The sequence below is a fragment of the Microtus oregoni genome, unplaced genomic scaffold (assembly GCF_018167655.1).
Source record: "Microtus oregoni isolate MIOR12 unplaced genomic scaffold, Mior012 000052F_ref0000163, whole genome shotgun sequence".
Taxonomy (NCBI): Eukaryota; Metazoa; Chordata; class Mammalia; order Rodentia; family Cricetidae; genus Microtus; species Microtus oregoni.
Genome location: NW_024543828.1, coordinates 13,933,586 through 13,961,342, shown reverse-complemented (window position 1 = coordinate 13,961,342; position 27,757 = coordinate 13,933,586). Strand labels below are relative to the sequence as shown.

Below are 27,757 nucleotides of genomic sequence, written 5' to 3'. Positions count from 1 at the left end.
TAAAAAACAAAAAAAAAAAGTACCCAGTGCTTTTCATTGGCCCTATTTTTTTTAGAGGCACCTGGAAATTTAAAGTCTAAATATGTCTTGTAAGCAAGATTACCTTCTCATTTTTCAAGAATTTGACAATGTTCAGATTTTATTGATTATTTTTAGCTTCTTTTTAGACCTTCTAAGCAAGTTTTTATGTGCTATCGTAATAACACTGGTTTTGGAAACAAGAGTATAGCTATAAGATCACATAGAAACATTTTTGAGTTCATGCTACACCCTTCCTGGCAGGGACAACAAGTAATTTGGTTATTGTCAACTAACTAGCTAAGCCAGAGACTACTCTTGTCCATTTTGGATATGTGAGGTAGTATTCTAAACTATGATCCTGGGGATAATACAGCATTATTGAGGCATTCCCGACTATTTGCCCTAACTGTACTGTCCTGCTTTCTGGTTTTTATGGAAGATATTGTTATTACTGTCAAAAGGAGGAGTCAGACCACTGTAAGGTGAGCCTACCTCTTATGAAAATATCCTAGATACAGTGTCCCTTTCTTTAGGTGCTTTTGACAATTTTCGTCTTTGCCTTACAGGCTCAGGACTATGGCTACTTTTCACATCTTCTTTTGCATTTTCTGTATTCCAAGCAGTTTTCTGATGTGAGTATCTCCAGTGCTGTCAACAATATTGCTCAACTGTGACTGTGTGTCTGTGCCGGGTGTTCCTCTGCTACATTGGGCTGCACGGAACTGTGCCAGACAGGTTTCTGTGTAGCTACTGGATTCTAGCTTTTCCACAAACACTTACTTTTTCTGCTTATCCATGAAGTTGGCAAGCTCCTTTTTGTTTTCCTCCCCTTAGCTACTGAGAAAACTGTATTTTCCCTTTGTTCCTTAAGACTTTGTGGAGACTCAGTTTCGCTCTTGACCTTGTTCAGTTGACTGCAGCGCAGGTATGTTCTGCCGTCTGCTTCCTCTGGTAACCCAGCTAAGATTTACTTTGAGTTCTTTCTGTGTCTTCTCATGCATGACTTGGTTCCTCTTTCATCTTTGGGTCAGCTCCTTGAGACTTGTTTCTGTGGTACAGCTGAACCCATGTTAACATAGCAGAACTTCTGGCTTGTTACCATGACTTCTGACCATACTGTGGAAAGGGTATGCAGTTACCTATAATAGGACAGGACCTTCTTTCCCAAGTCTCCAACTTTGACTCTGGAGATTCATAGTTGAGGTTTCTCAGGTGTGTCCAGGAGTAAGCTGAAGGGGGTGGGTGAGAGAAGAGCAGTATCAGTGACACGTGTTTGCCTTTTTTACACAAGGGCATGGACTAGGATGTAAGCAGAGGAGCTGGGAATGAGCATTTATACAAACTACAGTGCAGGAAAGAAAACTTGCTCTCAAGAGAATGTTTGATAGGTAGGTCAGCCCTGTTTTTGAGCAGGGAAAGGACACAATTGTTCTTAAAAAAGCCACGTCCCTGTCACATTAGTTTTCATTTTCCCTCATTGGAAGGTGCCAGGGATACAGAGAAAGCTTGATGAAAATGGCAGCTGACAGTCTTCTTCTGGAGGACAAATAGCGAGGATGACTGTGGCAAATTGCAGAGCAAATGTTTTCTGTAAAGGCAGATACTGGGTACCAGTGCTAGCTAGGGTGCTTATGACAAACCTTGCTGTGATGGCGATGGTGGGGATGGGGGCTCTTTTGTTTGTTTTTTGAGAAAGAGTCTTACTTTGTAGCCCTTGCTGGCTTGGAACTCATAGACATCTGCCTGCCCCTTTTTCTCCCTCCTTGGTGCTAAAATTGAAGGCATATGCCACCATGCCCATCCCTCTTTTAAATTATTTTTTCTTTAGTCTTTGAACATTTCATACGTTTATGACATTTATTTTTATCATAGTTACCGACCATGACCTTCCTCCGCCTCCTCCTAATGTCCCTCACCTTGTCATCCTACTAACTTCCTGTCCTTTCTCTTTTGTTACTACTAGCCCCCTGGAGTCCAATTATTGCTGCCCGAAAATGTATGTGTGTGGTGATAGCCACCAGGCTATGGGGAAACATCAGCAGCCAAGTCCCCAGAACAGGACAGTGGCTCTCTCTTCCTTTCTATTTCTTTCTTTTTCTTTTTTTTAAATTAAAAGGCCTTTCAGGCAGATCTTTGTAAGTTCAAAGCCAGTGTGGTTTACAGGGTGAGTTTCAGGACAGTCAGGACTGTTTCACGGTGAAATCATGTCTCAAAAAGATAAAAAAGAAAGAAAAAAGAAAAGGCCTCTTTTTTGTTTCTGTTTGCCATAGCATTTCAGAAATGGTTCTACCTACTTACCTTCTTTCCTAGCTTCTTTAATTGTGATATATATCTTTAAGCTTTCAATCTTGTTTCAAGAAGGGCTAATTTGTTCCTCCCTATACTCTGTATTCTTTCAAACTGAATTGCCCTCAAGTTCACTTTTTCTAGTCCCAGATCAAACCATTTGTAAGCTATTTTGTGTGTTTTGTTTGTTTTAGTGTGTGAGTGTATTGCATGTATTGTGCAGTGCCTTCATGGGTTAAAAGAGAGTTCTGGATCTTCTGAAAGTGGACTTACAGATTGTTGTGACCCACTGTGTGGGTCCTGAGAACTGACCCTGGGTCCTCTGCAAGAGCAACAAGTTCTCTTATCCAGGGAACCATCTCTCTAGCCACTGTTTGTTTCTGAATAAACCCTGAACTCAACTTGCCATCCAACTTGAAATTGCCTCAGTTTCCAGAGTTCTGCTATCAAAGGTATATGCCTACATCCAGTTCATTATTTTTAGAATCATCTGAAGATAAATAGGTAAAGTCTTCAATTTTTAAGTTTTTGTGTGTAAGATATTTCAGTCTTCAATAACAGAATTAACAAATGAATTATGTTGACAAAAATCAGCAAATCTATTGAGCACTCTCTTAGTTTTCAGGGGGAGAGTGCTTGCCTACCATGCACAGAGGCCTGGGGGCCTTCTCTAGTGTTATAAAAAATAATAGAGAAGGGATGGTTAGGTAAAAATCTATCCACTTATAAATACTAGCCAAATAGGGAGGGAAATTGTAAGAACTACGAGGAAGCTGGTATGTACCCTGTCCTGTAGGAATGGAGGGAAGAGAGTTGCTGCAGGCGTTGGGCTAAAGCGTGGATGATTAGGAGAGCACAGTGAGAGGTGGAAGAGTGAGGGTAGAAATTCCTGACATTTGGAAGGCTGACACAGTTGGGGGTAGACTGGGCTACATACTGGGACCTTATGTCAAAAAATAAAACAAGTGGATGGACAAATTGCTCAGTGGTTAAGAATACTGTATAGTGAGACTGTGGTGATGCAAGCCTTTAATCCCAGCACTCTGGAGGCAGAGGCAAGTGGATCTGTGAGTTCAAGGCCAGCCTGGTCTACAGAGTGAGTTCCCAGACAGCCAGGGCTACACAGAGAAACTCTGTCTCAAAAAACAAAACAGAAACCAAAACACACACACACACACACACACACACACACACACCTACCTGTCTGTTCTTCCAGAAGACCAGGATTCAATTCCTATGGTGGCTCACAGCTGTCTGTAACTTCAGTTCCCAGGGATCTGATCCCTCATCTTGCCTCCATGGACAAACACCCATAGAAAATAAGGAAAAACAAATTTTAAAGTATTACATAAATACCCTCACCCCAAATCCAAAACTCCAAAGAAATTATATTCCTTATCTTGACAAGTATTTTCTACTCTAAAATATTTTGTCCCATTCTTCATTGAATGGAACTGACAACAAAATAAGCTTTTGATTGCTTTAAAAACATGATCTTCCTATGTTGATGTACTTGGTTATTTATGAAATTGATTTCTGTTCCCATAGCAGCTTAAACAACTTACTTTGGATGTATCTGAATTCATAGCTCCCCCCCCCCAAATACTGGCATATTTTGGTTTCCTTTGCTTTCTCAGCTGATTGACAAACACGAATGCATTGACTAAACTATTTCTGATACTTTAAAAAATAACTTTTATAACAAAATACTTTGAATATTGTAGAGAATATGGAGAATTAAAACCATCTAAAGATAGGAACCCAGCATTTTGCTATATTTACTTCTGCTCTCTTTCTTTCTTTCAGTCCTTTTTTCTTTCTGTATTTTGAGTCAAGGTGTTTCTCTGTGTAGCTCTGCCTGTCTTGGAACTTGCTTAGACCAGGCTGGCTTCAAACTCACAGAGATCTGCTCCCTCTGCCTCCCAAGTGCTGGGATTAAAGGCGTGTACCACCACCACCTGGTTTCTATTCATTTTCAAAGACCATATACTAGAAATATAATTGAGATAGAAATTGACTTAGTTTCATACCCTCTATTGGTGTTTCATTGAACATAAATAGACCCATTACTTTGAAGCTGGGTATGCACTAGGTAGTTTGAGGCTGCAGGTCCCAAATCTGAGTCCAACGTAGCTATAATATGAGATGCTCTCTGAAGGAAAAGTTCTCTAAAGGAGCAGCAATAGAACATTCCTTCATATGGACGTGCTGCAATTTATTTGAACATGTTTCAGTTGTTTTTTTGTAATTAAAACAATTCAGAACAGTTCTGCAATGAATGTGTTTGAACATAATTTTTTATGCCTGATGATATTTGCAGTAAATGTGTAGAACTGCAATTATTAGAACAAAGGGTATAAACTTTGTAGAAACTAATTCTTCATTTTGGTGGTGCTAGAGGTGAAGGTCAAACCTAAGGCCTCATACATGCTGAGCAAGTGCTCTGTGATCTTGCTGTTCCTCCATGAGCGCAGTGTTTCTTTTTATGGTAATTACTTGGAGTTTCGGTACTCATTTGAAGAAGTGGGTGATTTCTTGTGTATTAATAGTGGATAGTGGCCCTTATGATTTCTGGGAAGTACCTACATTGAGAGTATTTTTGACTTACATGAATATTTTTAAAAATGATAGTTTGAGAGATTTCTTTAGAGAAATGTGGAAAATTTTATTGGAATTTATATTAGCCTCTTAATACATCAGTGTTGCTTAGGGACTAAGTAGTCCAAAAGTTAGGATTATAAGTGGTGTTTGTTTTTTGCTTGTTTGATCTTGGGTTTGGATTTTGGAGGAGAGTCTCAGTAAATGTAGCCCAGGCTGATCTGACACTCCATCCTTGGTCTCCAGAGTACTGAGATGAGAGTTTAGAGCAAGGTATCTGGCAACCAGGAAACAAAGTGAAGGCTCTGTTTTTACCTTATTATGATTCACTTTGCTATGGCATTTATAGCTTAGGAGATGGCACATTAAAAGTCCACAGGGTGCAGTACACTGTGTTTTCTGAACCAAAACCGTTACTAATGATTGTTATGTACTTTTAAAAACAGAATTGTTTTCTAAATATAGAGTATGAGCTGGTTAATTACCATCTAATAAGTTCAGAACGTAAGATAATATCGAGTTGAAAGAATCTTCTCTCTGTTGCCTTGAATTCATAATGCAGACGGTAAGTAAAAGTAAATTGAAGCAGGCAGGCCTATTTTCACAGTATAATCAATTAGATATCACAAAATATTCTCAACTCAAGGTATTAAAACTACTTTATAATTCTTTTGTCCTCTCTACTGACCTAACTTCCAATTGATTCTACCAGGTTCCCAAATAGTATAGGGGAGTTTTTCTCAACGATTTTCATTTAAATCTTTCTTAATCTTCATTTAAATCTGGTTTGAAAATTGGTTTTGGTGGTAGTATCAGGGACCACTGGTACTAGGGACTGCTGGTAGGTTTTGTGACTGAGGAAGCAGTGTATCACTGAGCTGTATTAACACTCTCTCTGATTTAACTGGAAGTTTTAAGGAAAAAAAAATCTTATGTGGTATTTTTCCTAATTAATTGTATCCAGCAAGTTCTGGATTGCAAAAGAAGTTAATCTTTTTATAGTGGTATTTATATATAGCTCAGATTCATGATTTACAGTATTTCAGGTATTCTCTTGACCATAGAGAAATAACAGACATTTATAATAGCCTATATTTTCCCCCCAGAGGCAGTCAAAGGAAGTATCTTTGTTTTTTTTAATTTTTTTAAATTTATTTATTTATTCAAAATTTCCACCTCCTTTCCTCCTTCCATTTCCCTCCCACTCCTCTCACTCCCACTCCCCCTCCCTCTCCAGTCCTAAGAGAAGTCAGGGTGCCCTGCCCTGTGGCAAGTCCAAGGCCCTCCCCCCTCTATCCAGGTCTAGGAAGGTGAGCATCCAAACAGACTAGGCCCCCAAAAAGCCAGTACATGCAGTAGAATCAAAACCCAGTACCATTATCATTGACTTCTCTGTCAGCCATCATTGTCAGCCACATTCAGAGAGTCCAGTTTGATCACATACTCTTTAAGTCCCAGTCCAGGTGGATTTGGTGAGCTCCCATTAGATCAGTCCCACTGTTTCCATGGGTGGACACACCCCTCACGGTCCTGACTTCCTTGCTCATGTTCTCCCTCCTTCTGCTCCTCATTTGGACCTTGGGAGCTCAGTCCAGTGTTCCAGTGTGGGTCTCTGTCTCTATCTCCATCCATCGCCGGATGAAGTTTCTATGGTGATATGCAAGATATTCATCAGTGTGGCTATGTGATAAGGCCAGTTCAGGCACCCTCTCCTCTGCTGCCCAAGGACCTAGGTGGGGACATCCCCTTGGATACCTGGGAACCCCTAAAATGGCTCCCTTAATTAAGATATATACTTCCCTGATCCCATAACCACCCTTCCTCCATCTCAACCATCCCATTCCCCCAAGTTCTCCCCAATCCTCCCCTTCTCCCTTCTGTCTCCCCATCTCCCCTTTCCCTCACCCCCACCACCATGCTCTCAACTTTTGCCCAGCGATCTTGTCTACTTCCAATATCCAGAAAGATAAATATATGTTTTTCTTTGAGTTCAGCCTATATTTTTTAATCAATGAAAAAAGTACCAACAGAATTATTTTATTCAGATTATTTTTAGGAGACAAAATAAGAAAACTAATATGAATTAGAATTTTTTCAATAACCAACTTGCTTTTTCTGACAGAAATTGGAATGCCCCTCAGCTGTTTGTGACAGTATTAGCAAACTCACATTTGAATATTGTTTTGTTGTTTTTCTTTAGATGTGTTCTTTGTGCCATTGTCCTGGAGCAACAATTGGCTGTGATGTGAAAACCTGCCACAGGACATACCACTACCACTGTGCATTGCATGATAAAGCTCAGATCCGAGAGAAACCTTCACAAGGCATTTACATGTAACTGTTTCATTTTGCTTTATTTTAAAGCAATCATACTTTCCTTCAGCTTTTATAGTTTCTCCTCATTCAAAGCATTTCATTGTCACTATAAAGGCTGTTTTGATATGTAATAGTTAAAGAAATGATTTAGGAAGTGTAACAGTGAGATTTAAAAAATTCAGTTTATGAATGGGGTGGACTGTGCTACTCATTCTTGTAATTTGGAAGCTGAATTTAATTTAGTTCATGATTTTGTATTTTCCCCCTCAGGGTTTATTGTCGAAAACACAAGAAAACGGCACATAACTCTGAAGGTATGTCTCATCAGTCAGTTTCATGTTTCAGGAAGAAATGTAAATAAAATATGAATGGTGATTTGTTAAGGATTTTCTCAAGATAGTTCACACAGAAACTCTATTAATTAAACACTTCTTGGCCTATTAGCTTATACATATTTCTAGCTAGCTCTTATATCTGTGCATCAGCATGAGGTTATGGCCTACCAGCAAGGTTCCACCATCTATTTCCTCCTGTGGCTACATGGCATCTCACTGACTCCACCTACTTTATATATATCTTCCAGCCTGGCTGTGTTCTGCCCTGCTATAGTCTGAAGCAGCTTCTTTTATTAATCAGTGATATACAGAGGGGAGTCCCACATCAAGGGACATCATTAGAACAAACTAATGTAAATAAGAGCTAATTTTTAAAGAAAATTTTTACCTCAGAGATCTTATAAAGTATACATTGAAAACTTATGTCACATTAGGAAGAAACAGTGGTAACAGTGATGTTTCTGGAAGGGTGCTAATTGGGATTCTTGCTTTCATTAGCTCTTATAGACAATGTGAATGTAGGAATACTAATGTACTTTGGATCAGCATACGTTCTAGGAAAATTTCAACACATTGTGGTAGCTTTATGTGGTAGCCTTATTCATGATTTTGCTTTCCATTGTTTCATTTACTTTTGGGCTCTCATGATCCAGAAATATTAAGTAGAAATTTTCAAAATTAACAAGTTCTAAGTTACTTTTGATTACAATATGTTTATGTTTCGTTAATAGTTATTGTTGTTAATGCTTTATTGTCCTTAATTTATAAGTCAGACTTTATCATAAGTAGGTATATGTAGGGAAAAAAGTTTAGAATTATTCATGATTTTGCATATTGACTGGGAATTTAAAAACACATCCCTCACTGAGAAATATGTGGAGATATATTATTTTTTTCCAGAAGAAAATAGATACTTTACAAGTAACTAAGATTTAAAAATAGAAGCTTATTTTGTTTCCACTTAAATTTATAAAACTAGTTTAATCATGTTTACATATTGTTAGCTAATTTGCATCTGGTCCTTAAAGCACGAGGAAGTTAGTTCTCAAGTTGGATTCTGACTTGGGTCAAACCTTTTATTTTTTCTTTTTCTGTTTTAAGTGTGTGGGTGTTTTGCCTGCAGGTATGTCTGTACACCATGAGCATATCCTGTACCCATGGAGGCTAAAAGAGCATGTCAGGTCCCCTGGAGCTGGAGTTACAGACTCTTGTGAGCTTCCATATGGGTGTTGGCGATCCAACTTAGGTCCTCTAGAAGAGCAGTTAGTGCTCTTAACTGTTGAGCCGCCTCTCCAACCCTGGCTCAAACCTTTTCAAATAGATGGTTTTGATAATGTCTACTAGCAGTATAAAAATGTCTACTAGCAGTATAAAATGGATGAGATTCAATCTCAGATTAATTTTAATTTTTCATTTAACTTGGACTTAAGTCTTTAAATTTTTTTGTTAGCTTCTAAGTCTGTTCTGTTCAAAATTAAAATGGATCAAATACTGGTATTTTAGGAAGTTGATGATCCTTTTGAGACAGGGTCTCTCTATTATGTAGCCAGATTCCCTTGTCCCTGCCTCCCAAAAGTTTTGGGATTAAAGGTGTGTGCCACTATGCTGGACTTGTTGCTGATCTTTTTAAAGACTTAGCTAGGGCCTGGAGAGATATAAAGCCTTCTTAAAAAGGATCAGAGATGGATTCCTGTGGTGATATTTTGTTTGTAATCTAACAAATAAAACTTGCCTGAAAATCAGAGTGCATAGTTAGCCACTAGTTTTTAGCTGTAGAGGCCAGGCAGTGGTGGCAGAGGTAGACAGACCTCTGTAAATTCAAGGTCACCCTGGGCTACCCGAAATTGATCCAGTCCAAAAGAGAAACAGAGCCAGGCAGTGTTGGCTCATTTCTTTAATTTCAGTACTCGGGACTCACACACCTATAATCCCAAAACTAGGGAAAAATGGAGGCAGGAAGGGATATGGCTGGGCAGAGAGAAAACTATAACGTGGGGGTGGGGAGGTGGGGGGGATCAGTGCTCAAGGCATTCAGTCTGAGGATTCGTGGAGATAGGATCTTGCCCCTTCAGTCTAAGGATTCAATAGAGTTTAAAAGTCTCTCTAGTGGCTGGCTCCTTTACTTCTCTGATCTTTCAGCATTTACCCTGATATCCGACTTTGGGTTTTTATTCTTAAAACCAATTAGAATTCACGAAATTGATTCCCAACTGCCATGCTGGGTAGTTCCTAGGGTCTGATTCCTCTGGCCTCCATGTGCACCTGAACTCATGAACACCTAACTACATACCTCTCTCTCAACATACACATACACTAAAAATAAATCCTTAGAAAATCCACTTACCTGATTACTGGTATAAATAAACTGGTTTCCAGCCGGGCGATGGTGGCACACGCCTTTAATCCCAGCACTCGGGAGGCAGAGGCTGGCGGATCTCTGTGAGTTCGAGACCAGCCTGGTCTACAGAGCTAGTTCCAGGACAGGCTCCAAAGCCACAGAGAAACCCTGTCTCGAAAAACCAAAAAATAAATAAATAAATAAATAAATAAATAAATAAACTGGTTTCCCTTTCTGATCTCTTATACTTTGCTTTTACAGTAGAAAATCATACTGTTTTCACATCTGAAGTCCATATTAATTCATACTGCTTAAAAATACAGTCATCAGGCCTGGAGAGATGGCTCAGAGGTTAAGAGCATTGCCTGCTCTGCCAAAGGTCCTGAGTTCAATTCCCAGCAACCACATGGTGGCTCACAACCATCTGTAATGAGGTCTGGTGCCCTCTTCTGGCCTGCAGGCACACACAGACAGAATATTGTATACATAATAAATAAAAATAAATATTTAAAAAATACAGTCATCATATGTGCACTGAAATATGCATGATACTTAATGTTAATTAAAATTTGGAACAAATGATTTAATAGCTACACATGCTAACTGATTTGGTCATCATACACTCTATCCATATGTAGAGTTATTATGCTATATTCTACAAATACATACAATTAAAATAATAGTTAAGTATAAATTCATCATTGAATATAGATAAGCAGGCACACATATACATAAGTAAAAATAAATGAATTTTTAACAAACTTTTTTGTGTGCTCTTAAAAAGGAGAATATAGGGCTGGAGACGTGGCTTGTAGTAAAGAGCATTTGATCCTATTCTAGAAGACTAAAGTTTGGTTTCTAGCATCCATATCAGGTAGCACACATCTGCCTGTGACTCCCAACTCCAGGGGATCCAGTGCCCTCTTCTGGCCTCTTTGGAAATGACCGGATAAGCAATAAGAACAAATACTTTTTGAGGTGATGAGTGTGATTGAAAATCCCATACAGCTATTTTTCTATTTTTTTTCACTCAATTCTAGAATTCTTAATTAAAAATCTTTTGTGAAGGGTTCTAAGTAGGGGCTGGCAGTGTATCTCAGTGGAAGGTGGCTTGCTTGTTATGCGCAATGCTGGGTTCCAACCTAAACACCATATGAAAAAGGAAGAAAACCATTGTAAGGAAGCTTTCCCATCATTCACTTCCTTCAGATTTTAACAGTGTATCTATACAGCACCCGTTTATGATTAGTTTAGCCATCTGTGTTAAGATCTGAGGATTGAGATTCAGTATATGAATATACTGGGACAGAATACTTGATATACTTAAAGATGATTAATATATGCTGATTAATATAGCTGGCTCTTATTTTCTGGCCTGCTGAAACCAGTAGTACCATCTAGTGGTAAAAAAAAGCCACTGCAGTGCAGGGCATACTAAGAAAGGTTATTAAAAATTGTTTTATTTTTACATTTATTTATTTAGTATGAGCCTGTGTTTGTGTGTGCGTGTATAACAAAAACAATTTTTGGGAGTTGGTTTTCTCCTTCTATCATGTGTAATTCAGGATTGAACTCATGTCTTTAGCCTAAGCAGCAAGTGTCCTTACTGCCTGAATTCTCTCAAAGACCCAACTAGAATGATTTTGAGTTCCTTTTGCTGAGTGAGAGAATTCTAGTTATATTTCATACTTTATGAACAACTTCAAATTGGCTTGAGTTTCTGGGTTCATGGTATACTTCTGTAGACTATCAGGCCCTTTTGTTTTCTTGGTATTTAGTATATGTTTATATTTATATTCTGGAATTTGAGGCATAATCTTATCTTTAGTTTTAGTTGTATTTTTTTGTTTGGCTTTGGTTTTTTGTGACAGAGTTTCTCTGTGTAGCTTTGGGGCCTGTCCTGGAACTTGCTTTGTAGACCAGGTTGGGCTCAAGCTCACAAAGATCTGCCTGCCTCTGCTTCCCGAGTGCTGGGATTAAAAGCTCACGCCACCACTGACTGACCTTAGATGTATTTTTATCTTAGGTGCCTACATGTATGTCTGTGCACCATATGCATGCCTAATGTCCATGGAGGCCAGAAGGCAGCTCTGGATAGTTGCAAGCCACCATTTGGGTGCTGGGAAAGCAAACAAGTATTTCCCAAAGTTACACAAAGGGAAGCATTTTAGGTGATACTGAGGTATCAGGGTCTGACTTTAGGAATTGGGTACTTGATGGAGGACATCATTGAAGGTAATGTAATTGAGTGGCTAGCTTGCCCATATGGTCAGTTGAAATTAGCCAGAATGAGGACTGTTGGAACAGAGAAGAGCTGTGTGCTAAAGAAAGCCTGTTGTGTTAGGTAACATGAGCAGGAGAGTTCGTAGTTGTTAGCAACTGGGAGAGGAAGAAGTGAGTGTCATAGATCCTTTTTACCCAGAGTGTAGTCTATAGGTCAGCAGGATGAGCAACATCTATGAGTTTATTAAAAGTGTCTAATCTTAAGCCTTACATTGACTTTCTAAAAAGGACTGTCTTTTAACAAGATCAAGCTTGAGAAGTTCTGGCTTAGCTAAGTGGTGTGGATGGAAAGATACCTGGCTTTTTACAAAGCAATAGAGATCAAGCTTTGAGAGATGAATGACTTGTCAACATCAGTAGAATTTTGCTTGATGTTCCTTCTTTGCATCATCTAGTGTGGTAGCTATGTGTGATATTGACTAGTGTTCTTAAACTTTTCTATTCTTAGTGGGAAGTTTATGCATTAAATATGGGCAAGAATATACAGAATTAAATCCTATGTAATTCGTCTAGTTGTGCTGTTTTGAAACAGGGTCTTATTATGTAGCCCATGCTGGCCTCCAGCTCAAGATCCTGCTGCTTACAGCCTGAGTGTTAGTTTTATGGATATATTTTACCATGCTTAGCTAAGCACTATATCTTTACATGTTTTTCTTGTATGTATCTGAGTAGGAACTATATTGTTTATTCCCCTTTTTTTCAAGACAGGGTTTCTCTAAGTAACAGTGTAGGCTGTTCTAGAACTTGCTTTGTAGATCAAATTGGCCTTGAATTCCAGGAGATCCTCCTGCCTCTGGCTCCTGAGTGCTAGGATTAAAGGCATGCACCATCTCTACCCAGCAGCCTTTAAATTTTTTTTAACTTGATTTTATGTGCATTGGTCTGAAAGTGTCAGATCTCCTGGCCCTGGAATTACAGATGGTTGTGAGCCACCATATGGGTGCTGGGAATTGAACTCAGGACCTCTGGAAGAGCAATCAGTGCTCTTAACCGCTGAGCCATCTCTCCAGCCCAGCCTTTAAATTTTTTAAATTATTTTTCTTTATTTTTGTGCGTTTGTGTTTGTGCATGCATGTGTATGTATGTACATGCAAGGACTGAACTCAGATTGTCAGGCACAGTGGCAAACATCTTTACCCACCGAACCTGAGCTATTTCTCTGAACCCTCTTTAAAGCAGCATTTTAAAAGCAGTAAGTACAGGGCTAGAGAGATGGCTCCGCAATTCAGAGATCTAGGTACTCTTATAGAGGACCTTGGTTTAGTTCCCAGCACCCACATGGCAACTAACAACTGTCCGTAACTCCAATTCCAGAGGGTCTGACACTTTCTTCTAGCTTCTGGAGACACTGATACACTTGGTGCACAGACATATCTTCAGGCAAAACACGCATACACATACAACAAAAAGAGATACAACTTCAAAAAATTTTAAATTAATCAATTTGGGGCTGAAGAAAGGATCAGTGGTTAGGAGCACTTGCTGCTCTTTCAGAGGACCCGAGTTCAGTCCCCAGTACTCACATCAGGTGGTTACTCCTCTTATTCCAGCTCCTGTGGGTCCAACATTTTCTTTAGGCCTTTGCAGAAACCAGCATGAATGTGCACATCCATACACAAATACAAAAAGAAATCTTTTAAAAGCTGAGTATTGATAATAGCAACTAGCTCTAGCTTATTGCTACTAGTCTATGTTCGTAAAACTACATTAATAGACAGTTTATAATCCCTAAACATTTGATTATCTATAAGGAGCTATGAATTATGAGTGGTGGTTTGTTTAAGATCATTTTTAGGCTATGGATATGGTCACTCAAACCTATAATCCCAGCACTCAGGAAGTCAAGGAATTCGGGCAGTTGCCATAAGTTCAAGGCCACCTTAGACTACAAAGTAAAAACCTATCTCAAAACAGGTTAAAGGGGGGTTGGAGAAGTGCTGCTTTTGAGAGAGCCTGAGTTTCTTCCTAGCACCTACATGGTGGCTCGTAACAGTTTACCACTCTAGTTCTGGGGCACCAGGCACACAGGTAGAAAACTCATTACATGCTGGCAAAACATCCGAACACATAAAATAAAAATAAATCTTTTTTTAAAGGTAAAAAAGTAAAGTAGAATCAAAATTGTGCTAACTTACATTCTCATAAGTGATGGAAAAAGAATCCTCATTCTTATGATTAGAAAAGCAGCACATTGCTTATTTAAAACACTAAAGAGTACAAAGGTGCAATTAAAATTACCTTAAAACTTGCTACATTTGTGTGTATGTGTGTATGTCGGGGGCCATATGCATACCACAGTGTGCATATGGATGGAGGTCACAGGACAACTTGTCATTTCTCTCCTTCCATCATGTGAATCCTAGGGATCGAACTTAGGTTGTCAGGCTTGGCACCAAGCACTTTTACTTGCTGAGCCACCATTTCTCTGGACCTAAAATTGGTTTCAAAAATTCTCTCACCTCACTCTCTGGGACTAATTGGTGTAACTACCTTATAATCTAATATTAGTGTTATCCCTGAGTTTATATGTATTCAAACATACTGAGTTGTTCTTTTCCCCTATCACGAATCATGAATGTATATCCTAAGAAAGATATTGGCATCTGAGAATAGAGCTGATAGAATTTCTCATTGAGAAATTAGTTCGTAGAATTACAGTCAGTAACATACTAAAGGAAAACCAATGAATGTATTAGAAGGTTTTGTCTAAAACTTATAGGTTGGCCCCAAGGCAAATTAATGTTTGGTTTTTGTACCATTCTTAATACTAAATACATTATCTTATAAGTACTTATATTAAAAATGTTTACTAAAACTATGTCTATGTATGATGCATGTATGTGCCAGACAGCAGATGAGGATAACAACTTTGTGGTGTTTCTTTCCTTCTGTCTTTATGTCAATTCTGGGGCTTGAACTTAGGTTGCCAAGCTTGGCAGCAAGTACCTTCACCCACCAAGCCATCGCATATCCTCAAATATTGGGCCTTTAATAAATAAATATTTATGGTGAATAATTGAATGAAATACTTTCTGTTAATTGTAGAATTCTTTTCTCATTTATGGGTAAAGTAGTTGTAAAATTCCTAAGAGTTTAATGAAAGTACATGCAGCTAACTCACTAATGGCTTTTTATTGCTTGTGATAGAGCTTCTTTTTGTACTTAAGATATGTTTAACTATTTATCAATTAGGTCAGTCATAAATGGCTTTAAAGTTGGAGTTGTTTGTTCAGTTATCACAATGGATGAACCATATATATCAGTGCTGTCCATAGAACTGCAGTGATGGAAATTAAGGTCTCTGCTAATGCTGTTGCCATTTGCCCAGTGTGTCTAATAAGTTCTTGAGATGTGATCAGTATGTCTGAGATTATTTTATTATAATTGTAATGATGCTGAAAAGCCACACAGCCAGTATCACAACACTTATTTTTAATATGCCCCAGACCAGTCCTCTGCATTTCCAGGGCCCATTTCATGCTAATGAGAAGCATAGCTCCCAGACCTAGCAGACCTCATGGACCTAGTGCTGGTTGTTAAAGTAGATCCATGTAAAGCTTTGCTTTCTTTCTGAGCAGCTGATTTAGAAGAAAGTTTTAATGAGCATGAACTGGAGCCCTCATCTCCAAAGACTAAGAAGAAAAGTCGCAAAGGAAGACCAAGGAAAACTAATTTTAAAGGGCTGACAGAAGACACCCGATCTACATCTTCCCATGGAACAGATGAAATTGAAAGTAGTTCCTATGTAAGTAGAAAACTAGTGAATTCCTCCCGTTTGTTGGAACATGAATAGTTCCATTTAAACTGTGTCTACAGGTAAGATATATTGTTTGAAGTGTTAATAAGCTTTGAATCCATTTTAACTGTCTTTTTCCTTTTATATTTACAGCGGGATAGATCTCCACACAGGAGCAGTCCTAATGACACTAGGCCTAAATGTGGATTTTGCCATGTAGGGGAGGAAGAAAATGAAGCAAGAGGGAAGTTGCATATATTTAATGCCAAGAAGGCAGCTGCACACTATAAATGCATGGTAGGCATGGTTCTTAAGGTTTTTTAAAAAAATCTTTTAGCTGGTAATCAAATCTAGTGCTTTTGTTTCAAATATTGTTTTAGATCCTTGCATAGTGAAGTATTAGTTACTTTCCTCATTGCTTTGACAAAATACCCGAGCAAAGCAACTTAAGAAAGGAAGAATTTGGGCTGATGTAGTGGTGCATGCCTTTAATTCCAGCACTAGGGAGGCAGAGTCAGACACTTATTTGAGTTCTAAACCAGAGAGCTACATATTGAGACCCTGCCTCAAAAGACAAAAAGAAAAGGAGAGAAGACAAAAAGAAAAAGAGGAAGGGTTTGTTCAGTTTGGATTGTGTAGGGAAGTGGTGGTATGGCTGGGGCATGAGGCAGCTGGTCACATTGAATCCACAGTCAAGAAGCAGAGAACAGTAAATGTTTGCTTCTCATTTATTCAGTTTGGAGCCTCAGCCCATGCAATGATGCTACCCACCTCAGCCTAATCTAGAAATTGTCTCACAGACATGCCCAGAGATTTGTCTACACGGTGATTAATAGATTGTGTCAAGATGACAATTAGTACAAAGCATCACAAATAATATGTTATGCTCCCAAATCTTTTAGTTTTTTGAGACAGGGTTTCTCTGGGTAGCCCTGGATTTCTTGGAATTTGCTCTGCAGACCAGGCTGGCCTTGAGCCCAGAGAGCTCTGCCTCTGCCTCCCAAATGCTGGGATTAAAGGGTATGTGCCCCAAATGTTAGTATACTTCAGATTTTTTTAAAAAAAACAAACAAACCCATATTTGAAGTAATACTAATTATAGTTACCATATCAAAATACTCTGTAAGTCTAAGAATTTCAACTTTATAATCATTTATTAAATACAAATGTTTATAAATGCCTTGGGCTTCACATATAACTTAATAAATATCACTGTTGTAGTACTTAGCACTCTGTATTGCAGTTGTTTATGAATGTACCTTTCCTAATAGACTCTAAAATTCCTTGGAGAGATTCTCTTCTTGCATCCTTATATCCTGGCCTTATTTATCTTTTGAGCTAGGTTGTGTTGAACTAGTCATCTCACTTAAAATTAATTCTGAAAAGTTATTTATATAATAAGTTGTTAATAGATGTGAAATCACAAGCCTATCAGCCCAGCACTTGGGAAGCTGAAACGGAGAAAACATCTTAAGTTTGAGTTCAAGGCCAGCCTAAAATACATAGTCAGACACTGTCTCAAAATCTAACTAACTGGGCCTAGGAAATGGCACAGCAGATAAAGGTACTTGTGCTCCCAGGACTTGTGTGACAGAAAGAGAGAACTGATTCCTGCAAGTTCTTTTACCTCCACCCACATGCTGTGGCACATATAGAAATATATAGTGTAATAAAAAAAATTAAGACCATATCGCCCCAAATAAACAGAATTCTGGATTATAGTACACACTAGATTTACCCAAAATTTTCTTTTTCAAAATATGTTCTCTCCAAGGACCCTCATGGAGTAGATTTTAGATATATATCTGTTTTGAAAACACAATATCAAAAAGGATTCTAATCTATATTGCTAGTTGAAGTTTGCCAATTTAATATATTTTTCAAAGCTTTCTGGAAATATTAATAGTTGGGCAAACAGGGTAATGGTATTATTGAAATCTTTGTTATTTAAAGCAGGTTATAATCTGAGCTCCAATTGGCAATCTTCGTTGGGTTTTTATTTCCATTTTGGTTTATATTGCAATGAGACATGAAAATATTTAAAATACTTGAGTTGATATTGATTATTTAGGTAAAATCTTGCTCTGGGAGTTATAGAAATTAATGACTTGTTACTGCACTGCTTAAATTTTTCTTATAAGAACTGCTAAGTGGTTATGTTCTGCATTTTTCTTTTATAGTTGTTTTCTTCTGGCACTGTCCAGCTCACAACAACATCAAGAGCAGAATTTGGAGATTTTGATATTAAAACTGTACTTCAGGAGATTAAACGAGGAAAAAGGATGGTCTGTGATTTTTATATATATACATATACACATATACATATTGCATTAGATTCTGCTTTAAATTTAAGGCAAATCTCATATTTATCTAGTTATCAGAAATTTAATATGAAGTGCTTCATAATTTTAAATATAACCTGATTACTGGTCAGTAGCTTTAAGAAGCACAACGTTAGAGCTGATGAATGTGGAGGGCCAGTGGAATGCAAACCTCTTTCAAGTTTTATTGTGAAAATTTCCTCTATTCCAATTCATCAGTCACTGAGAATTTATAGCACTTATTTCACCTGTGCTTTTTATTCTTACTGCTTGAAGTCTTTCATTGGGGTGGGGGTGGGGGGTGGGTTGCTCATGCCTATGTGAGTACATTTGGAAAAAAGAGTCATGTCATATGTCCTACCCTGCCCCTCTCCACCTTGTGCCTTTGAGATACAGTATTTCTCTAAACCTGAAGCTAGGCTGGTGGACAGTGAATCCCAGTGGTCTTCCTATGAATTGTCACATTTGATTCTTTCCCCTTTTTAGATTTTATCTTTGTGTGTGTGTGTGTGTGTGTGTGTCTGTGTGTGTGTGTGTGTGTGTGTGTCTGTATATACATGTTTCTGCATGTTCCTGTAGAGGCCAGAAAGAGACATTAGATTCCCTACAGCTGGAGTTAAGGAAGGTTGTGAGCCACAATGTGGATGCTAGAACCAAACCTGGATTCCCTGCAAAAGTGGCCATCTCTCCGGCCCCTACATTTGCTTCATATATCCCTTACATAACACAGGCCAGTGCCTCCTCTTCCAATCTCTTTTGTCTTTTAATTTTATGTATATAGATGTTTTGTCTACATGTATTCATGCACATTTGTGCCCAGGAGGGCAAAAGATGGTATTGGGTACTCTGGAACTGGAGCTAAAGACAGTTAAATGTGAAGCACCATGTGGTTGCTGGGAATTGAACCTGGTTCATCTGGAAGAGCAGCTAGTACTCTTAACTGCTTAGCCATTTCTCCAGCCCCCTCTGTCTCACTTTCTCTGACTTGTTGAAAAACACAAACTATACATTTGTTTGCTTTTTAAACTTGTTTGTCTATCCTCCATATTGCTATCTAAAGTGGGAATTACAGAGACTGGAGAGATGGCTCAAGGGTAAAGAGAATGTACTAGTGTTTGAGTTTTGTAACTCTAGCTCCAGGGAATCCAACACCCTCTTTTGATTTCCATAGGTGTCTGCACTCACATGTGTATGTTTCTGCACACATATACCCCACATATACATGATTAAAAATAAATCTTTTGAAAAGTAAGTGGCTGGAGAGAGGACTCGGTGCTTAAGAGCCCTTGCCACTCTTCCAGAGAAGCTGGGTTCAATGTTTAGTGCCCACATGATGGTCCGCAGCCATCTTTAAGTACCATTCCATGGTCCCTCCACCTTCTTCTGGCCTTCGCAGACACTACAAGCATATGGTGCATAGAAAGACATGCAGACAAAACACCCATACACATAAAATAAAAGACTGGGCAGTGGTGGCACACTCCTTTAATCCCAGTACTCTGGAGGCAGAGGTAGGCTGATCTCTGAGTTCAAGGCCAGCCTGGTCTACAGAGAGAGTTCCAGGATAGTCAAAGCTACACAGAGAAACCCTGTTTCAAATAAATGAACAAAACAAAATAAATATATAAATATTAAAAAGATCTAAAAAATAAAGTGAGTCATTTGAAAAATTAAATAAGGGACTGGAGTGTTGGTCAGCAGTTAAGTGGACCTAAGTTCAATCCTCAGCACCTGCATGATACTCAACTGTAACTCCAGTTCCAAGATCTAGGCATGCATGTGGTGCACATACATGCATACATATATACATACAGGCAAAACACTCATAACACAGAAAGTAATTTTTAAAAAGAAACTGGGAATTACACATAAGGGTATGAATAGATTCAGTTTCAACACTTGGGGCCATATTAGTATTGTACAAGAAGGACTCTATCTTCCCCTGGGTTACCTATCGAGTACATTATGGCTGGTCCTGGATGGGGTGATCAGTTTGTTGTGAAGTTCTCCTTCACTCTTTCATGTGGTAGCTTCAGATATTTAGGGTCCTTGTCCAGCTCCACTAGAAATGACTTTTTCTTTGTGGAACTTATTTTCAAATGTGACAATTGTCTGTTCTTTAGATTCAGCTCATTTGGTTGTTAAATGTGATTACTTTGAAGCTGAAATCCTTAGTACCAAACATATAGGAAAGTCACCTTATCCTCCTGTGTGGTGGTGCTGTGTTATCTAGACAGAAGTCTAAATAAGTGAGTGGGACAAAAATTCAGTTCTCTTGATGAATTTATTGTATGACTCTGTTAAAGATTAGGGTAAATGCTAGTCCCCTGTGTCTACTCCAGTAGAAATTAGTGCATCATGGTCCTTTCCTACCAGTCTAAACATAAAAGGCTAACTGCAGTGGAATAAGTGTGTAGGCTATTTACTATGCCCCTATCCTGGAGAAGGGCTATGAAACATTCTGGGGAAAGACAATCTGCCTACCTCTTGTTTGTCAGACTTACTGCACTGTGAGACCTCTTTTGCAGTGGGCACCTGCTAATCTCACAGTATTATTTAGGAGAAGCTGAGAAGTTTTGAAAAGATTTCAGCCCCATAAGTCTCCCTTTGCCATTCTGGAAACTTAGTAGTGAGCCTCCTAATGGAGGGATTGCTTTCCTGTTTTTCTCATTTTTTCCAATCATAATAAGAAAGGATATGATTTCAGGAAGGAAAAGGTGTCAAACCACTAAAATACCTAATGTTATTTTTGTGCTTGGCAAAATTAAGGAGTGTCATCTGTATTTATAGTCCAACCATATATGTTGTCACAGCTTTGATTATATGCTATATAACTGTGCTTTTTTTGGTGTATTTTTTAGTAGAAAATATCAGCTGTTTTTTATTTTTAATATTTATTTTTGTTTGTGTGCATGTGTGTGTGCTTTATGCACACATGGATGATTTTATGCACACATGGATGAGGGTACCCATGGAGGCCAGACGTAGGCATCTGGTACCTGGAGTTACAGGCATTTGTGAGCTGTGCAACATGGTTGTTGGGAACTGGACTCTAGTTCTCTGCAAGAGCAGCAAATACTCGTAATCACTGAGTCATTTCACCAGCTCCTGTCTGCTGTTTCTATAGAAGTGGAAGTAGTTGGCTAAAATATACTTAAAATAGAATAAATAAGATTGCCTACACCTTGAAGTACTGCTTCTAACTGTTCTTTTTCTTTAAACAGAAATGCACACTTTGCAGTCAGCCTGGTGCAACTATTGGATGCGAAATAAAAGCCTGTGTTAAAACCTACCATTATCACTGTGGAGTACAAGACAAAGCAAAATACATTGAAAATATGTCACGAGGAATTTACAAGTAAGATAACAACTGTCTGTTTCTTTAACATGCCAGGAAGTTAGTGCCCTTAGAAAGATGCACTACTTTCTTCATCTCTATGCTTCAACAGTGTTTCAGGCAATTTTAGAACACTGATGCTATTGTATCAGGAATGAGGACTACAGTTAGCATTTTTCTCTGACTGTATGTGCTGGTCATTCACTAGTGATCACTCAGGCACAAGACTGTCGTTAGGAAACTTAAAGTTTGTTAAGCTCTCCCAACAGCTCTACCATTTAATTAAATGACAGACAAGTCATTGCTCAATTATACATTATGTAAGCATCTAGATGAAAAAGCTAACCTAACCTGTGGTAAGAAGTGTTTGAGATTTTGCTAAAAACAGAAAACAGAATTGCTGGAGCTGAGATGTAGAAGACAAAGGTAAACACAGCACAGGTGTTCTGCTGTACACATGCCAAGTAAGCACTCTAGCACTGAGACAAATTCTAGGGTTGCTTTTGTTTTTTTTTTCTAAAACAAGGTTGTCCTTGCTGGTCTTGAAATCACACATATCTGCCCCCTTAGTGCTGGGATTAAAGGTATGTACATCTTGTCTAGCCTTCCAGTCTTGCCAAGACGTCTTTTGGCTTTATCTTCACAACTGCACCCTAGTTGAGATTATCCACCATTTTCACCTGCTTCATCAGCGATAGCATGGTAGTTCATCTTGTCTCCTTTCTGCTTCTGCTTGACATACTTGGATTAAAGTACTTTCTTGGTGTGTATGAAATTCAGTCCTCGCACAAGACAGGAAGACAGAATATCTTCTGAAATTTGGGATTGCATATCACTTTTTGTAATTGGTCTTCCACTTACTTGTGTGTCTATAGTAGTTCCATTCCTTTCATCAGATGGAGAATGAATTTGATAGGAATCCCTGGAACTTGATTTGCCCTTGAGAGTTGTGAAACACTTCCATGGACTTAATATTTAGTAAAACAATAACTAATATGCAATTAAACATACTTCTGGGTCTCTTGTTTGTAGAAAAAGCAGTTGTATGTTGAGTCATCAAGCCCTTTGGGGGCACATATAACATGCTAATGCTCTCAGGCCGCTAAGCAACAGATAATGCAAATATTATATAGAGAGCTAACAAGAGATGGGAGACTTCTGTTTTATTGTGTAAGACTTGCTTAACTGTAATAGCAAACCATTCAAATCAAGCTGTACCTGTCTCATCAGTGCATATGTTTGCATAGTCAATATAAACTGTAAACATAAACCCAGCTCTGTAATCAGATGTTTAAAATTGGAAAATAAGTGTTCATGTGGTCTATTGTAAATTAGTAAAGAAAAACCATGTCATCACCTTCCAGGTAAATGGATGAAAGACCACTTTATAACTTTGAGTGTCAGTTTCAGAACCTTAGAGTATCATCTCAATGATACCTTTGCTAAGTTAAGAATCATGATAGGGTGTCCAGGAGAAAACAACAAATAGTTTATTTAGCATTGAAGGGAAAGAGCAATGACCCCTGATGCAAGGTGGGCCTCAGAATTACAGATGCAGATTGGGTCTTTTTGGAATTGTCCATGTCTGTAACCTACCAGACATGTTTCAGTTCAGTAGGGCTGCAATGAGGATCAAACTTAAGGTGATTCTTGCTCATGCTCATCTCTAATGGAACAATTAGACTGAGCATATGTATTTATTCCGATTAGGAACAAGACAAAGGTGCCAGCTACCAGCATTACCTTCAATTGCTCTAGAGGTTAGCTCTTGCAACAAGAAAAGGGGCTACAGCATAGCTCAGTGGTAGTAGCACAGTTGACGGAGGCCCCAAGTTTCATTCCCAGCACCACACACACACACACACACACACACCAACCCAGATGTACAGTGCAAAGGAATCAAGTTTAAACTCAGGAAAATAAATGAAAGCACAGTAAGATTGCACTACATGAGATGCCTTTTAAAAGGCAATTTCAGTAATAATTGGTTTAAAAATGTGAAGGAAAAATGTCCCCCCTCGGTCCCGCTCCTCAACTTTAACCAATTTTAAAAACAGTTGCATTTTGCTAAGCACTCAGATGAAGCATATTACATTTCTTAATAGATGGACTTGGCATTAAAAGATACCTAGTCAACCAAATTAATCTAGACACCAATATAAAATTAAGCAAATCCAAAAATGTTGACAGTTTTCTCTTAGTAGTAATCAGAGCATAGTTTTTTTCTCTAGTAAATTGGTGTGCTCTGTGTAGCAAAATTGCAGCTTAAATAAGATTGATATTCTTCATCTATAAGGCACACAGAGGGAAGATGTCAGATGTGGTTGGCAGTTGCTTACAATCTGTTTTCCATTTATTCTATCTGAGACACTAAACAACTCACAACAATTTTAATGGTTGTGTGGTTTTCCACTGTATGGGTTAATTGGCTTTTTATTGGTTCCTGGTTTAGACATTTAGATTAATTTTTTATCTGTCAGAAAAGTATTTCAGTGCCGGGTTGGCTTAGCTGGTGGAGACCTTGCCTAGCATGCATAAAGCCCTTTGTCTGAGTTCAGTCCCTATCATATCATAAAAACAGTTGTGTATACAGTACTTGGGATGTGGAGGCAGGAGTTCAACAGTTCAACGTCATGCACTACTACATAGCAAGTTCAAGATCAGAATATGGAGGCTGGAGGCTCAGGAGTGCTAGGGCAGCCGCAGCCACAGTGTGTTTGAGGTCAACTTGGGCTTTATAAAACTGCCTCAGTGAAACAGAACAAAAAAAATCCCAAATTGGTATCACTTGTACCATAAGTTTGAGGCTCAACTAGGCTACATTTGAGTTCTAGGTCTGTCTGTAGGACTGCTTGTTCTCATTGGCTACATAATGAGACTCTGTCCCCCCAAAAACCCCACATAGCTTGTATTCAATTATAGTACTCCAAGTCCATCCTTACCATCTGTTCTATTCAAATGTTGCTTTTAAACCTTGTGAGAAATAAATCTTCACTGATTCTTTGTGGATTGCACATCCTGCATCCTGATCCCATTCATTTCCCTGTTCCTTCGTATCCTGTCCTCTGCCCCCGACCACCCCAAAATAAAACTTAAAAGAAAAGAAAGGGAGAAAAGTGGGGGAAATCTCATCATGGAAGCCACAACACGTCACAGTGAGTCACACAGTGTGCCCTTTAGTTCATGCGTCTTTACTTGAAAGTATTCATTTGCTGCAATGAGTCATTCATTGGTCTGGTTCCAGGTCTCTGGCTTCTGCTGGGCCCTCTCTCCACTACTGACCACAAGAGGGCACTGTTCCATCATTGCTGTAAAAATTACCTAAAACCGAGTTTGATTCAGCCCACCACCATCATCTTCTCCCCAGTCTTTCTTTTCTCTTCTCTTTTTTTCTTGTTACAATATACTAACTGTATAAAGGGGTTTTGTTCGTTATAGCATGCATGTAACATACTTTAATCACATTTAGCCCTTCAATCCCCATCCTTAATGTCCTTTTTTGTTGCATGGTCTTTCTACCCCCTAGCTTCCACACACTTGTCTTTGTGAAGCTGATCTTAATTAACAGAATGATCTCCACTTTCATCCATTTTCCTTTACCAATACCTACCAATGCATTTTTTTCTGGCTAGGTAAAAGTCTATTGAGTGCATGTACCATCAGATCACCTTTTCTATGATTGTGTCTGTGTGTGCATGCGTGTGTCGTGTGTGTTTCTTGGAATTGAATATGTACATGCTAAGTAGATACTCTAGCACTGAGCTATATTCTTAGCTTTCTCTTCTTTCCTTGTTTCTTTTCTTTACTTTTTTTTTTTTGAGCCAGGGTCTTACTAGGTTGTCTGCTCGGGCCTTGAACTTGCATTCTTCCTTCCACAACTAATTATCAAAAGCTACCTACATCATTTTCCCTTAAAAACTTCATGACTTTCAAATATACAGTCTAAGAAAAAAAAATCACTCCAGCAAGCACTTGCTTGTTTTCAAGGGAAAGCTACATATACAAGGACTAACTCTGCCTTGGGCACTGCTGCCTTAATCATATAATTTAAGTATAGCACCATTAGGGGACAATTGGAAATCACATGACCCTAGAAGTGGACAGGATCAGTTGTAGAGCATCCTGATTTACAGACTGAAGCTGATCAAACTCAGCTTTATTCCTGGTTTGTATGAAATGGAGTGAGAGAGAACCAAATAAAGTGGTAGTAGACAAATCCAGTTTGCAGCTGACAAGCTGTTCCAATGCCGTCTTTTTTTTTTTTTTGGTTTTTAGAGACAGGGTTTCTCTGTAGCTTTGGAGCCTGTCCTGGTACTAGCTCTGTAGACCAGGCTGGTCTCGAACTCACAGAGATCCGCCTGCCTCTGCCTCCCAAGTGCTGGGATTACAGCCAATGCCGTCTTAAAAGGGTCGGTGTTCTGAAATGAAAGGAAATTGGCAGGGCCAGTGTAGATGAAGGGACAGCCAAGTACAATGCAGGGAAATGACAGATTCCTAAAGAAGGCAAGGAGGACGCTCATGATGCAGAGGCACTGGAGGACCTTGAGGAAGGCTCTGTCATGAAATACAAGCAGAAAGTCACAGGGTGTAGAAAATGGATCTCTCTGTCTGTCTGCTCATTTTTCTTCTTTCACCATGTGGGTCCTGGGTATTAAACAAGGGCATCTGGAGGTCGGGGCAAGCACCTTTAATTATTCTTTGGCCAGAGAGATGGCTCAGTGGCTAAGAACACTTTTTTCTCTTTGAGGGAGGGGATCCAGTGTCTTTTTCTGGTTTCTGGATGCACATACATACAAAAAACACAAAGTAAATATTTTTTAAAGCTATAGTTCTCAAAATGTGAATGTAAATTATGTAACTGAAGTAAATTTGTAACATTTCATTAGTTCATTTGTTTACCTGAAAGTTGATTTTTGGGTTGTTTTAAAACAGGGTGTCACTCCGGAGCAGACCTCACAGTTGAATAGCCCTCCAGAGTGTCTAGAAAAGTTGTGTTTTTAAAGAAATTTATTGCTTTTCTTCTATTTATTTGTTGGAAGCACGTGTGTGGCATTGTCTATGCAAGTGGAGACCTTTGGGGAGGCCGTTGTCTCCTTCCAGCATGGGGCTTATCCTCAGGTGCCCTTCCCTGATGATGATGGATCTCATGGTACTAAGTGTGAATGAGGAAGCCCATAGTTTATAGGGGAACCAACCTCTGCTAGTGATGATTTCATTATACTCTCATCAACATTCGACAAAGGACTGTGAGATGTTTGTCTTTTGTCATTGTAGACTATATTGTAAAAACCATAGTGGAAATGATGAGCGAGATGAAGAAGATGAGGAGCGAGAGAGTAAAAGCCGGGGAAGATTAGCGATTGATCAGCAACTAACCCAGCAGCAGCTTAATGGAAACTAGGTATGGAAGTGGATTTGACGAGCTCTCTTGTGAGAATACCATGTACACTGAAACAGAAAGACAATGTGCAGCAAGAATTTTAATCCTATTATATTGAGTTACGAGTGTAGTGCCAGAATGCTGAGGATTGTCTAGGCCTGCACAATTGTGTTTTTTTTTAAGCTGGTCAGTTTTAGAAGCATAAACACAAGCTATCTACTTTATCAGTAAATATAGTCAGAATGTGAAATCAATAAGCTATCCCTATTTATTCCTCAATAATGTTATATTCGTTATATCACCATAAGCATCATATTTTACATGTTTTATCATCTTTTAAACAGGTTCCTGGGACAGAGAGAGTTAGAAAACTGAGAATAAGACATCTGTAACTCCTATGCTTTTTTGCTTTTCACTCTTTTCTAAATTAAAAAAAAAAGGTTTGTAACTTTTTACTGCCCCACTCTTAGATCCTTTATTGAACTGCCGGAAAAACCCCTTGTTTGTTTTCTGAGCCTCACTAGATGGCCGAATTTGACATATTGATATTATGTAGCTGTAGTTTGCAGTTTCTGGGAAGCAATCGAAACACTATTAACCATGTGTATACTGTCAGCAGTTAAAACAGACTTCAGATGAAGTAAACTGTATGTCTGGACTGAACAAAGTTCTGCTACTTAGGATGTTTAAGTTTGTAGTGGATCCATGCTCAAAGGAAACCGGAAGCAAGTTGTACTTCACCATGCAAGCACGCCTCTGGTGGCGACACCTGGTAACTTGTGAACCTTTTTTTTCATACTCAAGCA

The 27,757-nt window shown here is 38.7% G+C and overlaps 1 protein-coding gene across 3 annotated transcripts in view; it reads left to right on the top strand.

Annotated features, from left to right (window-relative positions):
• Positions 1-27,390, top strand: part of LOC121437533 (PHD finger protein 6-like) — a 38,477-nt gene extending 11,087 nt beyond the window's left edge. For all 3 annotated transcript variants that reach the window (XM_041637401.1, XM_041637402.1, XM_041637403.1), the window contains 8 exons: positions 7,106-7,239; positions 7,492-7,535; positions 15,756-15,922; positions 16,067-16,210; positions 18,094-18,198; positions 21,459-21,592; positions 26,846-26,972; positions 27,296-27,390. In XM_041637401.1, coding sequence (XP_041493335.1) covers positions 7,106-7,239; positions 7,492-7,535; positions 15,756-15,922; positions 16,067-16,210; positions 18,094-18,198; positions 21,459-21,592; positions 26,846-26,972 — 855 coding nt within the window. In that variant the 3' untranslated portion in view covers positions 27,296-27,390. The remainder of the gene's footprint in view (positions 1-7,105; positions 7,240-7,491; positions 7,536-15,755; positions 15,923-16,066; positions 16,211-18,093; positions 18,199-21,458; positions 21,593-26,845; positions 26,973-27,295) is intronic.
• Positions 27,391-27,757: the final 367 nt, after the last annotated feature.